This window comes from Cyanistes caeruleus, chromosome 1, assembly GCF_971803275.1.
Source record: "Cyanistes caeruleus chromosome 1, bCyaCae1.hap1.1, whole genome shotgun sequence".
Taxonomy (NCBI): domain Eukaryota; kingdom Metazoa; phylum Chordata; class Aves; order Passeriformes; family Paridae; genus Cyanistes; species Cyanistes caeruleus.
This window is the reverse complement of record NC_141701.1, coordinates 73360553-73377542: the sequence shown is the minus strand read 5'-3', so window position 1 is coordinate 73377542 and position 16990 is coordinate 73360553. Positions and strand designations below refer to the sequence as shown.

General features: G+C 36.6%; 1 protein-coding gene across 21 annotated transcripts in view; it reads left to right on the top strand.

Moving 5' to 3' along the window:
* The window catches only part of CTNND2 (catenin delta 2), a 693808-nt gene that overhangs the window by 423129 nt on the left and 253689 nt on the right, over positions 1-16990 (top strand). For all 21 annotated transcript variants that reach the window (XR_015289263.1, XM_086897815.1, XM_086897796.1 and 18 more), the window contains one exon: positions 12436-12688. Coding sequence is in view for 20 of the 21 variants with exons in the window: in XM_086897815.1 (XP_086753941.1) it covers positions 12436-12688 (253 nt within the window). In the remaining variant the exon portion in view is untranslated. The remainder of the gene's footprint in view (positions 1-12435; positions 12689-16990) is intronic.

The window sequence follows — 16990 nt, the reverse complement described above, 5'->3', positions numbered from 1 at the left end:
GGGAGTGCTGCTTCTGTCCGATGTCTCTGCCTTGCCAGAAAGGGAGCCAGATGTCTGTGGGAACAGGAATTGCTGAGTAGATCCAAGAAATTTTTTTTTAACAGTTTTTTTACAGCAAGGATGAAGTACAGTATTGCATGGGCTTCTTAAAGCTGCTTTGAAATACCCAAGGGCTTGATTTGCTGCATGTTTTTTATGTTGGTCCAGCTTAGCCTTTCTTTGATTCTCAATATTTTGTCATGTCTCTTACCTCCTTTGTTGTCCTGTACAAAAGGAGAATGAAGCTACAAAGGATGCATGAATTGAGGCGAAGTACATAATTTTCACAAGACTCTAAATATTTGTCTTGGTATGTAATAAAGTAGTGGATATCATTGAAATATTTAGAAGTCATTATTTCAATGTGTATTTTTTATATATTGTGAAGCAATTTTCCAATATTCAAAAATTTGACAGATGAAAAATTTAGATGTTGGAATCCTTTAGAATGATTTATTCTTCTTTCAAAAACAATTACTTTATTGTAGTTGTTTTATCACAAACTGATTGTGATTTTCTGTCTGCTTTTACAGATAAACTGTTCTTGAACCATTTTTAACCATTTAATCTTTTGACCTTTGAAATTTGTTGGGTTTTTAAATGGTTATGAAATAGTTTGAAAAAGAATGATTGAGTCATAGAATAGATTGGGTTGCAAGGGGTCTCCAAAGATCCTGTAGTCCAAACCCACTGCTGTAAGCAGGGACATCTTCAACCAGACCAGGTTGCTCGGAGCCCTGTCCAATCTGACCTTGAATGTCTCCAGGGATGGGGTTTCTACCACCTCTCTGGGCAGCCTGTTCTAGTTGCTCCTTACTACCTCCATTGTAAAAAAAACATCTTCCTTCTTTCTAGCCTCTCTGTTTAAAACAATTGCTTCTTGTCCTGTTGCAACAACCCTGATAAAAGGTCCCTCTCCAGCTTTATTTCAGGCCTCCTTCAGGTACCCTTTCAAGTCTCCCTGAAGCTTTCTCTTCTCCAGGCTAAACAACCCCAACTCTCTCAGCCTTCCATCATAGAAGAGTTGCTGCAGCCCTCTGACTGTCTCTGTGGCCCTCCTCTGGACTAGCTCTAATATGTCTGTGTCTTTCTTGTGCTGAGCTGGCTTCAGCATCCCAGGTGGGGTCTCACCAGAGAAGCATAGATGGGAAGAATCCCCTCCCTGGCCCTTCTGGCCATGCTGCCTTAGATACAGCCCAGGACATACTTGGTTTTAAGGGCTGCTCTTAGTTCCTTCGTTCCCCAACCTGTACTGATACCACAGGTTTTCTGAACCTTGCATTGATACTCAACATTCAGATGATATCTGAAACAAATATGAGTGGATTTTTATAAACCTTACTTGGATATATATTTTTAATGGTTCCTTGGTAACTTGTTATTAGCTGTTTCAAATCACTGAAGCTGTCCTGATTTAAACATGTTGAAGAAAATTTAAAAAATTGACACAGCATGAAATAAAATGAGACAATGTAAAATGACATTGAGGGACTGCAATTTTAACTGTCATGCTGAATCACATACAAAAGGCTTAGATCAGTTTTCTGCACCTGAAAGGTGTGCTAACATTACTTCAGCTTTGGGAATCAGAAATTAGATCCTTGCATATCACCAGTGGCAGTTTCCGAAGGGCACTTTATATCCCAGTTAACAGACAGTTATCCTTTCTGGGGTTGTGTTAAGTATTGCTTTTCAGCAGGGAACTGGAATTTAGTTAACCAGATGTATCACTTGTAATTCCACAGACTTCACATTAATGAGTAAAAGGAATCTCCTGAGGCTTAGAGGAGAAGAAAAATCCTGTATACATGCAGTTAGATATTGTCAGATTCTTACAGGTAGCCCCAATGTGTACATTGGTACAGGAATTGATTTCAGAATGGCATCTAGCTGTTAATGAAAAGTTACTTGTTACATGCTCTTTCCTATATTACAAATACATGATTTAAAAGACAATGTTGGTTTCAAATATATATTTTTCTTTATCTGTCTCTAAAATTACCAGTTCAGGGGAAAAGGTGGAGCAACAGAAGTATCAGCTTTCACTTGCCCCATTTAGATTAAACCTTTTGTGCTTTATACTGCTTCTCAAATCTGTATTTAATTTTTCATTTTTCCTGATCTGAAAAAGTTAGATTATAAATACCAAATATTCCTTCTTTCTGCTTGGGTGGTGGCCTTTTTCTGGCTGGGGGGACAGGTTGTTTTGCTGTGTCACAAGCTGATGTTCTGTGCATGGATGTGCTGTGATGGCACAGCTGCAGATTAATTGAGGATCATGCTGATAAATCACACAGCATGGAGCTTTGGCTATAGGACATACTGTTTTCAGAGAAATTAAAAAGAAAAATTATTCCTGTGAATGCATCTCTTTCAGTTTGGTAATGTTGTGATAATAGACCTGTACTCCTAACTGACATCCACTTGATAACATTGTTTTGGGAAAGAGAATTATAGGAAGCAAGTGGGGAACAAATCTTCAGTACAAAGTAAATTGAGCAGAAAATACCTTAGTAATCTGCATAAAGAGTAACAAATCACCTCAAAGCAATACAAAGTCATAATCCCATTTAATTTGTGAGATCCAGAATCTCTTATTTAGTCTTACCTGTGTTATAGTCTTGCATACATGTTTTTAGGTGTTCTTTTCTTCTGTGAGAAAGAATTTTTATTTTATTTCCTTCCTATTAAAAATTCAGCAGAGGAATAACAAAATACATGTTTTCAACTTCATTCCTGTGGACAGGAATGGAGAGGGAGGTGGCCAGAGGTTAAAACCTTACAGAATCTCCTTTGTAATCTGAAAGCAGTACCCTTCTTATAATGCAGAAGCATTTCTTCAAATAAGATAGCTGTAGTTTCAAAGTACTGAGCCCATGATTGGGTTCCATAGAGGAATTGCGCCCGTATAAAGACAGACAAGATTTTACCACTCAGAATAGAAACCTTTTAGAATAGTTAGTATCCATGACCTCTTTCCAGTGTCCCATGAGCAGGAGGCTTGTATTTTGTTCCATGTATTTTCTAATTCTTCTATTCTCCTTTTTTTAATAGAAGAATGACTTGTAACATGTCTGAGCATTTCTCAGGTGCCCCTTGACTTTTGTCACCTGTTGAGGGACAGTTCAGGGGAGTGCATACCCTGTAAATCTCATCTGTCACTACTGAGAAAATACAGTGTTTGTTCCAGAAACTGTAGGTATATTTGTCATCTATTTACTGTATGGGTGTAGTCTCTGTGTAAAGATTCATCACATTAGATTTTATTGATGCAGGCATGCATTCTCATTTATATACTTCAGTGTTGCATAGAAATGCAAGGTTGTCATTAATGAAATAAAAATTAAAACACCTTTCATAGCTCTCATTCTTCTAAATCTTCACTGAACAAAAATACTACTGTGCCTGAGGTAACTACCCAGTCATGTCTTTAAGATGACTAAATCTTTTGTTAGAGGATCATTCCTTCTGCAGTATTACATTTAAAGGCACTCTTAAAAATCACCAGCCCATTTTTTCTTTTGTTCAAGCTCTACTTTTTCTTTTTTTTTTAAATATATGACTGGCTACTTTTAGAACACTCCCTTTGTCACAATTTCAGCAGTTTACATGTAGTTTTTATGAGTACAAGTATACAAATACAGTAGTTTTCACTTAAATGTGTTCAACAACTTTTAAACTATCATTTGCAAAATTCGGTTAACATTTAAGGTGAACATATCACATGGTTTGACACTGGAGCACAAATGCTTAATAACAAAACATACCTTAAGAATGAAACAACTGTCTTTTCCAGAGTAGAAACTACTATTTAAAATAGCTGAAGTTTAGTAAGGTGTTCTAAGAAACACCATTTAGTAGCCACTTTACTACTTAGGATTATAGTGCCCTAAATCAGGAAAAATCAAAATCTGAAGGAGAAGGTGAAGATGTCCATGTGCTTGATGACTGTAGCATGATGCAGTGCAGTCTGTTAATCTGTTATTGTCTCATACTATTTATATATATCTTTTTATATATTAACTGTGACTTTTGTCCATGTGTTCAACTTCATGCTTGCCAGATGGACAGGAAACTTCACAAATTTCAAGGGAAGGTTGCTTTAGGTGTGGAAGCAGAGATCTAGTTGCAGTAGGCTCATCTATGTGCAGCAGTGTGGTCTGTGTGGATGTTGTGGTTTTATTAGCTGTGATTCGGTCATTTTGTCCCACACATAAAATGTGAAATCATGTAGTTCTGCAAATAAGAGGAAAGTGATGTATATGTCTCCTATATTGTGCCATTGCTCAGGGTTGAATTTTATCTCTAGTGAGGAAATTACCATGATGGATTTTAGTATGTCAGATTTTGAAAGGGCAGTTGTTGATTTCTCTGTTTAAATGCTCATATAACAAATGAATTAAACTGCATGTTCCCCCTAAACTGAGGGATACAGCTCAGAGAGAGAAGATGCAATCTGAGAAAAGATCTTAGCAATAACATCTTTAGCAGCCAAAGTTGGCATCTGATTATCACATTGTGTGTATACACCATTTTTTACATGCAGAGCGGCATCACTGAAACATGGTAGAAGCTGAGCCTGAGAATGAAAGTTTCATATATTAGTGAGATTAAAAGCTGACAGATTTAAAATGCAGTCAGTGGAGGTGGAAAGGAATATTGTATTTTTTAATACTGATAACTTGAAAAACGAGAATTCTCCTCTGGTTGTAAACAAAGAAGGAAGTCATTCCAGCCTTGTTTTGGAAATCTAAAATAACTGAAAATATGTAGTCGAAATTCTAATATCTGCTTAAAACTCTGATGTCCACTTGGACTATGTGGATTTTAAAATGATGCTTTATCTATATATGCATTTGAGATATATCCTTTGAGATTCAGGCTGTGTGCTGTGTTGGACACCATTTAACTCTGGAACCTCATGGTGGTAAATGTCAGAAGAGAAGGATGTAGAATTGGAGAAGGTTATGGGTGTGGGGATGTGAGATGGGGCACAGCAGTGAAACCTGTGACAAACTTGCTTGTGGAAGAAGCTCAATTTACTTCACTGAAGTGTCATTAAGCACTGTTGCAAAATAAGCTTGGTCAGGAATTCACTCATCTTAGCAACTATATCTATTGAACTGAAATACAAGTTTCAAAATACAAATTGTCACCTTTCCTGCTCACTGAATTACTTCATCTACCTGTTTCTGCATTAACATTTGCTTAGAAGTACAAAAATCTTTACAGATTACTTCATTCATAAAGTTATTGGCTTCCATTGCTGACCCTGGTGGCATCAGGTGATTTCAGATTGACATCAGCTAATCACCTAATGACCCCATATCTAAAATAATTAGTGGTAAAGAAATGCCAAGTATAAAATGGTGATGAAGAAAATTATTCCATATGCTGAGGGTTAGGCAGTGGCAGTTATACAACTTCCCCCAATAACAAAAAAAAAATAGAAAAAACTGAAGTGGAACAAGATAGACAAAAGCCCTCAAAGTGACCAGGTAACAGCTGTAATGTAAATAAAGAACTAGCTCAGAAACCAAGGAAGCAGCATTTTCTTTGACTGACTCTTTCTGCATTATAGAAAAAAATACCAGTTATTAAGAAAAGGAATGTTCAGCCTTATTGTTACAATTAGTGTTAAATCTAAAGAACAGTCTTTAGAGAAAAGAGTTTTTTCAGGAAATGGAACTGAAAGGATAACTCAGTGCAGTAGCAAGTTCAGTTCTTCAAAGACTGTCAGTTTTTATATTGTAAGATTTATTGAACACAATGTACAGAGCACAAGTGATGAATGTTTCCTTGGTTTGCCTGAAACAATGAATTCTTCTGCAAAAGAATGGCATGTAGATATTGCAGTGGTCAGGAGATGATTTTAAGAGTTTTTGAAGAATCAAGTAGCAAATGGATGGATTGTACCCTCCCTTTGAATGTTTATGACCTTCATTAGGATTAGTACTTTGTAGCTGCTTTATAGCAATGGCAATGAGCCTATTAAATAATTCAGAGGCCCTGAGTATTTCCCATAGTAGTAGGAGCATAGCAGCTAAACAGCTACCTGAGGTTTTGAAGATGGAGTGGAAAAGTGAGAAAAATACAAATCTCCTGTCACGGTATCTGGTAGACACAGGGATGTTGCCTTGATAAAAAAGCTTCCTCCTCACCATGTCATGAAAACATGTGATGATTAAAGTATTACTGAATACCTACTTGCACCAGCTTGTAGACATACTAATTACAAGTATACAGCCAGGTATAGCCAGTACTTGAGGAAATTATGACTAACATGTTTGTGGGTGGAAAAGAGGCCTTTTTAGCTATGCACCATCCTGTTCTGAATCAATTTCTTTAGTTTGCTTGCATTTCCCCTGTACATTGTACTATGTTCCCTTAAAAGATATACCCTGTGCAGCAGGGAGACCTATTTGCCATGACCAGCTGTTTAAATCATGGAGCTGAGCATGGTGAAACTGATTAGAGGGAAAGAGGTTGTATTTCCTCTGATTTACACAAAATAGGAGCATCTGGAGAAAGCTGGAACCCACAGAAAAAATTTGGCAGAACAATCCTGGAAGCCCTAAAGGGTTGATGTGTTTGAGAACAAAGGGCTGGTGAAGAGCTCATCTCATGAGGATGCAAAGGAAGATTTGCTAAAAAGTCCTTTTCATTAGTCTCTGGCTGAGAATTGGGAGACTGGAATATTGATTGCAAGAAAAACCAAATAGGACAAAATAAAGAGTGCAAAAAAGTGAGAAAGGAGCAAATGGAAAACAAGAGAAACAGAAAACTGTATTTTTTCTGGTTTGAGTATGAGAAGTCACATAGCAAAGTTGTCAGCCTCCACAGAACTTCTGTGGTATTGGTATTTGCAGAAGGTCCTAAATATTTTAAATCTAAATTGAAGACTTGTATCTTGAAATCCTGTAGTGTTTGCTTTTTTTTGTTTTGTTCTCACTTTGCCTGTCTGAAGTACAAAATTTCTTGTGCATGTGTACTTTGAGCAGGGGATATGATAGTGTTTTCATCAAATCTTAACAGAATTAGAGATAGTTGCTAATATTAATTATGGGGAGGATTTTTTCCCCCTCTTTCAGTGAATATTTTAAGTCTCCCTCAACCATGTATTTCTCTAAAATTTTATACTTCCCATGTGGAAAAGTGCTTCTAAAAGTAACAGCTAAGCAAGTTTTTTATTATTATTATATTATTATTATTATTAATAATAATAATAATAGTAGTAGTATAATACCATGTATCTTGAACAGTATTAAAATTGACTGTTTGTGCTTGCTCCTTGGGATTGCAAATTCACTACAAGCTTGATTAACATCTATTTTCTTAAACTGCTCTTGCAAAAAGCCTGGTATGTGCTTTAAAACACTCATTTCAGCATTCTGAGTTAAAGTGTTTGTATGTCCCAAGCTTGATGAGTTTTTTTCTAATTGACAGAGAATACATTGTGTTACTTTTAAGATGTATTATAGGTGGGAAAAGTATCTGCTTTATTAATATTTCTATAAATTTGGTACCAACAGAATGCACTTCATTTGTATAATTTATGGACTCATGGAGGGATGGTGGACATACTTTGTACTGAAAAAATATCTCACTGGGATCCAATTTTCAACTTTCATGAGAGAGTATAAATCAACTACAAGTGCAAATCAGCAAAGAAAAAAAATAAAAGGAGAAAACAAAGAAAATAATTTTGAAATCTCCGTGAAAGAAACTAGGAGAAGATCAGCACAGGAACTGAATGTCTAATATCAAATAAGAGGAAAATTTTACAAGGTAATACCTGCAAATCAAACAGCCGCATCAGTGAGGCAATTTTCAGCAAGCAGGTGTAGCAAGATAATTCTCATTAATGAGTTTATCATTTCTGAAGGTCTGATCTTTCTTATATTAACTGGGCAAAATGTCCTCTAGAAAGTCTGAAATTTTTAGCAGTTCATATGCAAACTCCCTAAGATACTCAGGTATGGTGCAATAGTATCCCTGCCTAGATCGAGGCGTTCCTGCTTTTTACGTTCTTTTAGTGATTTCTAACATCTGCCACAGCTGTGAAAAGGACATTCAAAAACTGAAAGTCAGCTTCTGAGTATCACATTATGAGCGTATTTAATGATAAACTGAAATTATCAGCATTAATATAAAAGTTGTGGTATCTTTGTTAATACTATGTAGAAGCCAAAGAAAATTATAAAGACTGGTTTTCTATATGCTATTTTTGCAATCAAGAGAACCATAATCAGGGCATATATCAGGTCTTTGGAGAGTTTTAATTTTATTTATTTTTCTTTCTCTTTGCCAAACATTTGTAAGAACATACTACATGTCTGTGTGGTACCCAGATACTCTATTTGCTGGGTGTGTGATTTTGGTTGGAGTAGTGAGGGGCCGAGATGATACAGTATCTATTAGGTATTAATGACATGACAGTTTAAGCAAGATCTTAAATGTTTAGGGGACAAACTGAGATCACTGAGACTGTAGTTCTTGATTTGCACAGTGTGAAATGCTCACTTGGAAAATTCTCATTTCAGAAATTCTCAGTGAAATACTTCTCTCAACCCAAAATTAAAATTCTCCTTTTCAAGGACTGTTCTTACACTGAAGTTTAAAATAATGATAATATATAGGGATTTATTGGCCTACAACTGAGCATGTTGTTGTACTGGGTCTTTACTGGCTTCTGCAGAGAGGGTGTGCTATGGCTCTCCCTCCAGCATGAGCTGGCCTTAGCTTCAAGTCACAGACCATGTAAGCCCCTCTTGTGTGTCTGGAGTGAGGCACTTGGTAGGGAAGGTCGAGTGTCAGTCACCCTTTCCTTGTGTCTTTGCAAAGCCGCTGTGCTGAGCAGTCCCAGGAAGGAGCCGTGGGGAGGCAGATAGGTGCAAGAGGAGCAAGCAGAGCTTTAGAAACTTACCTGACATTCAGAATACACTGAATTTCCTAGTAAGTTCTTAAAGTGAGGAGAGCAGTCACTATTGAAAGGAGTGTTTTCATGGGTGGTCACTTAGGTAAGACACAATAGAGGATAAATAAGGTTTTGAGTCCTTCTGCTTATTTGATTTTAATCTTGATCTCCTTGTGACTTTTGGGACTTTGGAAGACCAGATGAAGGTCTGATTTTGTGGACACCTTTACCTTCAAGATTCACAAGACTAAACCTGCTTCTTCACAGTGTGGTTATGTCTTTTGGTTTTACCTTTATGTAGAGGCAGAATAGGGTCAGCGGTAGACCCAGGGAAACATGACTTGACTGTGATTCTGCTTCAACCAGGCCAGATCTCAGGCTGGTGAGAGAGGGAAAGACAGCCCATTTCTCCAGAAACGGTACTGTTGCAATTCCTTCTCGTCCCTCTCTTCCCTTGCTGGGGCAAACCCCCATCCTTGTCGTGTCACTGAAACTGACATGGTTCTGGTCAAAGTGTAGCTGGCTTGGGTGGACAGTGAAATGCAAAAGTTACAGAAAGGGCTAAGTGTCCTCAATTGAATAATAGGTTAAAAGGTTGCATGACCATCTGCAAATGTACCTGGCATGTGAATGCTTTCTGGTTCAGTCCAGGTATGTGCCTTCAGATGCCCTGTGCTCAGACAAGATTTACTATGTTAGGTGAGGAAATTGACTTCTGAATTTGATTCATGAGACATAATCACTCTGGCTTTGCTGTTGGACTAGCTAAATAGAAGGGAGATCTCAATAGTTTGCCATAGCCTGAAAGGGCCACAGTTCAGTTGGTAGGTTTGGCTGCCAAAGGGATTTGTTTAAGGAAGGGAAGTGTATTGGTAGAAGACGACTTTGCTTCAGTTTTACATACACTTGTTTTTGTAAAAATGTCTGCTAAAGCATAACCCTTTTACAGTCAATGACAGTGGATGTAGTCAAGTTAGATGTAGAAGTTCTTCTAAAGTGTTAGTTCTTTGGGTTTTTTGTTTATCTTTTAAGTGATCTGGGTAACACTGTCCAGGTAAACACAACTGTGAATGTTTAAGTCATAGATTTGTCTCATTCTCATATTCTGAACATGGCATCTCTATGTTCATTGTGATAAAATTCAAAAGGAAGTAACAGTCTGCTAGGAAGGTAATTTGAGAAATAAATCAGTGACTTGAGAAGCTTGTAGGTATTAGAATGACAGCCAGTTTCAGTTCATATAAATACCTATTTTGATAACAAGACGAAGGAGAAAATAGAAAGAAAACTTTTCAGATAATTTAAAAACAAACATGATTTCCATTGAACTGTCTTGCAAAGAAGATGAAGGAAATACAGTGGAATATTTTGCAAAGCAATCAACATTACGATGAAGTTCAGCACTATTGGTGTTGCAGAGTTTTTTTGCAATTCCCCTTATAATATGTCAAAAGGTAGTAGCATATTCTATGGAATGACAGTGCTTGAGAGTATGCTATGTCAGTACACAATTACATTTTCTCTTTGTCGCTTGAAAACTTTTCTAGTATTTTCTTTAACTTGTTTTATTATTCTTTTTCTCACAAGGAACCTGATTTTGGTTTTGAGCTCTATTTTCTGTTAAAATGTGATGTTTGTCTTTCTTTCTAGCACTGAATTTAGCAGTATTAGTGCATGGGATGTATAAATATGTTGATACTGTTAATGTATTTGAACTGATGCAGTTTTATGAAAACGTCTATGTGTCTTAACTACTCATTTCTTAAGTAGGTGTGTGTGTGCATATATACACACACTAGTAATTAAACCAAAACAGTAAATGTAGAATGTTGCTATATATGTGATAAAATGTGATTGTAGAATCATAGACTGGTTTGGGTTGGAAGGGACCTTTAGGGTCATCCAGTTTCAGCCCCCTGCAGTGAGCAGGAACCCTTTCAACTAGATCAGGTTGCTCAAACTCCATCCAACCTGACCATGAGCACTTCCAGGGATGGGGTAACAGATAAATGGGTAATTCACTTTCTGATGTTTGTAATAAAGTTATGATACTTGCTATTGTAAAATTAAATCATTAACAACCATAAGAAAAAAAATTAAAAAGTCAAAAATTCAATATAAACTTAAAATTTTCAGGTGTTGTAATTTTGACAAGTACGAAAACCATGGTAAATGTGTTTAAAGCTCACTCTATTTAATTTGCTGACACTTGGAGATAAAATGCATAAAATCCCTTTCATGGACCTATAGTGCATTAAATATTTATTTTTAAATGTGCATGCCAATGAGAATCGATTGAGAAATATGTTATAAAAACCTGTCTCTTCAGTATGTGATTTTGTCTGCAGTTTAGCATATGAATTTAACCCAGCTAAAAATAGCCCTGGACTGAGGCCACTCTTTTTGGCAAAAGTATTCTTGTTGTCTTGGGACAGGAGGAAATAGCAACCACCATGTGCTACTTTAAACAGTCCAAATTTTCTTCTGAGCAGAGCCAGCATTTAATTTATATCTGTCTCCAGGCCAAAGATTGTGTGGGTATTCATCCTCTTGCCCTTACATTGATAATCCATTTGCCATTAACTGGACTTTGGTTCAAAAATACTGGATGTATTATCCAGTGGACTGGATCTCCACTACCCAGTGCTGTAACAGAAAGATAATGGGCTACAAGAGAGATTAATAAGATTTTTGAGTTTCAGAAGCATTAAGTCAGTTTAAAGCTATTGGTTAAGCTGCTCAGAACTGTAATGCATTAATCTTGAGCTGTGGTGTATGAGCGCAGCCACTGCTGGTGTGCATTAAGACATCTACTTGGTCATCTTATACTTAGCTGTTTTGCAGACTGAGTTAGCAATAACACTCCTCCTAAGTCTTAATTTAAGATGGATTTGCAGGAGATGGGTTAACAAAACATATGTAGTGGTTCTCAGTAGGAAGTGTCTGGTTTTACCTGCTTTATGGATATGAGGGCTACAGATCTGGCCTGGCTATTTCTTCTGCTGTAGAGCTGTCTCTCTCAGTTGGGACTCTTGAGCCTGCTTTGATCCTCTTTCTGTTGTTGGATCTGACTGACTTCCACCCCTGTAAGGACTGCAAAAGCCTCACTCAGTGGTGGTTGTGAACCTTAGCTTGAATATTCCCATGCTGCTTCTGCATTTTATTTTGAGTTAGTGCAGTTAGAGCCCTAGGTGAAAATACTTCTCCAATCTATTCTATCAATTCACCAATATATAATTGGTGTTAAGGTCTTCTAGTGCAGAACTGGCATATGATTTAGAGATTTGTTTGATGGTTATTTCCTTCTAAGGTTTGGAAAATGACAATATTGCTTGTTTCTTTTTGTTTGTTTTTTTCTCATTCTTTTTGAACCCTCCTTTTATATGTGTGTGTTATTTTTTTCCTCTGCCTAGACCTGGTTAACCATTTCTGTGAACAGGTCCTCAATTTTTTACTTTGTCCCTACTTTCCTGTCGTAGCCCCATCTTCCCCTGGTGTCGACTCCGTACCCTTACAGCGCACAGGCAGTCAACACGGCACACAGAACGCAACCGCGACCTTCCAGAGGGCCAGCTATGCAGCCGGCCCAGCCTCCAATTACGCAGACCCCTACCGACAGCTGCAGTATTGTCCTTCTGTTGAATCACCATACAGCAAATCTGGGCCAGCCATCCCACCCGAAGGGACCTTGGCTAGGTCGCCTTCCATTGATAGCATTCAGAAAGATCCCAGGTGGGTGAAATCTTCTTCATTGTCTTTTATTTCTTGCTCGTGCTGAGGTTTGTAATTGCAGTTTGCTTTGTGTGTTTCTGCTGTTGAATATGAAAAAGACACCTGTGGTGGTACACGAAAGACTGTTTGCATGACAGCATTGTCCTAATGCTTCACCTTGGAAAGCTGTCATGAACTGTTCTGTGCAATGAAATGATAGATGTGGTCTTGAATGTGTGTTTAGCCTGCTTTCAGTAGTGCCACCCCTCAGCCACCCCTCAAAAGCTTAATAAAAGTAATTTCCTCTGGAAATGGGAGGAGTGGAGTGACTGTTGACTCTGTAGCCATTGTGAATTGAATTTTCAGGTTGTTTCTTGGGCAGGAGTTGTTGCAGTTCTTGGTTTGTCTACAGGTAATGTTTATATATGCTGCAGAAGAGGATATTTCAGTGTTGTGCAATGAGACTGAGCAATGTGAAAGCAACATGTAACCAGGGTTATGTTTCATCCCATGTGTTGCACAGGCTTCCAATGCCAGTATGTGATAAAAGAATGTATGATTACAGTTTTGCAGAAATGGTATTGCTGTGCATGCTCTTCAAATATTTACCACAATTTTTTATTTTGATAGTGACCATCCTTAGAGAAGGTGCAAGGAGGAAACTTTACAGCCCAAACAAGCACTTAGATTAAAGAGAGAATTTTCTGAGAAATTATTCCATGAAATATACTTCCGTGATAACAGCAGCAGAAATGCTAGCTGGAATCCTCAATGCCCTTTGTGATTTTGTTCAGTTTTCTGAAAGAAAAGAAAGCAATTCTCTTTGGTAACTTGAGTTTAAACTTTCTGAAAGTGTTAGTTTATCCTAAGTTTTTCTTTGGCAGATGGTGTGATTTATTTATTTATTTGTTTGTTTGTTGTAATGTGCAGTTCTATGATAGGAGAATCCAAAAATTTGACTGCGACAAAAATGCTGGAAGTTTTTAAGTAACAGTTTGAAAAGACTTCTTTCCCAAAATTAAAAAACCCCAAAAACATAAACTGATTCTTTACTTGTTTAGCATTATAGCAGTTCTTTCTCTCTCTCCACCCAGGAACTGAACAGCAGATAATATTTTACAGCACATCAGAAACATCACTGCTTGCAGGGTTTTACTTGTTGAGAACTCTTCTGTCTTCAACCTTCCCCCCTCTCCCAGCTTTGGTTTAACTGTGGAAATTTGAAAAGAATACAAATTTAAGTGCCCCCCTTCTTCCCCCTGCCGCAAAGTTAGTAACAAGAGGGGGAAAGTGTTTCTTTGAAATGGTGATGTTATATTTCTATTCCATAAAATAAGAGCCCATGTATAAAAAAGAGCTTTACTTTGTAATTGTGTTACGTTGAAAGTTAAATAAACTTTGATTAGGAGGAGAAATTACTGTATTCTATATGAAATGTTCTTAGGAGAAGCATGGTGGTGTTAAAAATGCAATTCTTAACACAATTCCTGTTTATACAGGAAAAGACATTTAAACAGAAAAGACATATTTACGGTATCTCTACAGGTCTTAGACATAATATCTTTATAAGAAAAGGTTATTTCTGTTCAATTCCTTTGCTATCACTTTGTAACTGTTAGCCAGTTAATGTATAGGATATGTGCTAGTATTTTTCATTTGCTTCTTTTTTTAGTTCTCGCTTGTCTTGTGGTACCATTTGTACATTCATGAGTATTGATTTCTGTAGGTAAAATAGGAGCGAGCAGGCATCTAGGTATAAAATGAACTTCATAAACCCTTTAGGGAGGGTCATTAAATATTATTACTGATTACTATTAGATAGATTGGAAATTTGTATTAAACTTTTGTAAGTAGGTTTGCATTACTCTTAATTTTATTCATTTGATCCATAGGCTGTGTGTGGTATATATTAGTATTTCTGCCTTTACATGTTGGTTTGAATAGTTCTGATAAATGTCAGAAAGACACTTGATTATGTTATGCCTTAGTCTCCAGAAGCCATACTCCACTGAGGCAGACTGACTTGTGAAATTGTCTGTGGCCTACAGCAGTTGCTGTTCATTGAGCTATTGGAAAGACATTGAACATTTGAAAGGAGTTTGGAGAAAAGTAATAAAAGCAGTCAGAATGCTTTTAATGTATTGATTTATTTTGATAGATTACAAAAATGTCAGTATATTACAAGTGTGGAAGTGATAAAATGCAAGACTTTCCAGCTACTTCAAAAAGTAATATGGAAGGATAGAAATTACATAGGATAGTATGTGGGAGATAAAACTAGGAAAAGGAAAACGACCCAAATGCAATACAGGCTTACAGTGGCTGTGTTACGTCTTGCTGTATGCCCTGATGGGTTACCAGTTATATCTTATACAACAAGAAAAAAGTACATAGCAGCACTATGTGGTCAGCAGGTCAGCAGCTGCACTTTGTCATCTGAGAAGTCACAAGTGTCCTTACAGCTGTGTTGCTGCTTTTATTGGCTGGTTGGTTGGAGTGTTCTGTAACTGTGACAAATTGTAGAGGGCAACAGTAAGCATCATTTTCAGACACCAAACCTACCTGTCTAACCAGAGGTCCAAAAAAATGCTCAGTGGCAGAGGGAAGTCTGCAAGACAAAAACATACTATTTGCAGGCTATTGATAGCATTTCCTATGTGGCATTCAGCTCAAGATGAAAAAGTAGATATCCAGAAGAGATTGTACTCACCCTAACAAGCAATTAGCATTACTAAAATTGAACATAATTTTCTGTAATCTTCAGTTCAGACAGAATTTCTATCTGGAGGTCCAGAAAAATTGTTGGCAGACACTGGTGTAATTTACAATTTTTTATATTGTTTTTACCATGTAGTTTGTCTTACTGATACTCCTAATTTTAAATACGTGTTCTGAGCTGATATTTGGCAAATTAAATTTTAGCTCAACATCTGTTCTGCATCATCCAGCTGTCATAAAATGCAGTTCAGTGTTCATTCACTTAAAGTTTAAGACAAAAACTTTTTTAGAAAAAAGGGGGATTAAGATGTTTACAGTCAAGTTTGTGGCAGGGAATAATTTTAATTTATGCAGGTAGACTGTTAGCTCATAGGAGCTCATAAACAGGTAGTAAAAACTTTACATATTTATACTGTTGGAGAATGAGGCTTTGTTGTTTAAAAATGAAATAAGTCCCATATCACTGTCAGAAATAGTACTTAAGTTCTGCATATGGGAAGTGGAAAAGTTCATATAATTACAAACTAATTTTCCAAAGCATTATTTTATGTTTACTTCATATAAAAAAAAGGAAAATAAATATGCAGTAGGGCTGTGATATCAACTGTTTCATGCCATAATATGCTATATGAAGATGTGATATAAGGAGGGAAAGAACACAATATTTATTTTATAATTATTTGGTTTCTTCTGAACTGTGAATGGGAGAAGTCTTGAGTATTTTAAAGTATCAGAAGTACATGTTAATATGATATTTTCCAGCCTACTTTCAGGAAGGAAGATTCATCTGTCTCTTGGTACCAATAAATTATCTGTGGGTTTTGTGTACTTATTATTACTATTATTATTTTATTATTATTTTCATTTTTATTTTGGCTGTTTCTAAATTTTAGAACTGGGGAATCCTAGAAATAGAAATGTTGGGATCCAGTTGTCCGTGTGTGCCTTCCAGATTTTATTCCAAAATCCAAGCTTGCCAAATGTGTATAAATTACTTAAATTTTTTAAGTTTTAACCTAGTAAGAAACCATGTACATGTACCACTGCTGCTAAGTTACACTTGCTACACAACAGATGAAAAAATAGAACATTTTCATGTTCTCCATTTAAATACATACCAATGAGGTTTTGTGGTTGTAGTATTTTTGCTGGTTTATGAACTCAAACTGTGGTTTGATGTGTCCAGTCAAGTCATGTGTCCATGGCTGTGTGACTTGGCATTTGTTTTTATTTACACACGTATACACAGATCACCTCCTGCAAAGATGCTGGCAAGAAGTTGAGGTAACAGCAAGAATTAGTGGAATGCAGTCCACCATGGCTACCAAAGTGATTTTCACAGCTCACTGTTCATTTTCATATTGCCTTGAATTATATTGATCTGCACTTAAAACTTTCTATGATGGCTTCACTTTTCATGTGTTTCAGAACCTTTAGAACTATTTATTCAGAAAAAGTGGGATAATTTGGTGAATTAAACTGTAAGCAAACATATTCTTTATAGAACAGACTGCAGTAATGATTGGGCTCTTCTTTAAAAAGAAAAAGGCAATATCATTAAAGAATCATGTTGCAACTTCACAAGAAAAAAAGAAATTAAACCTA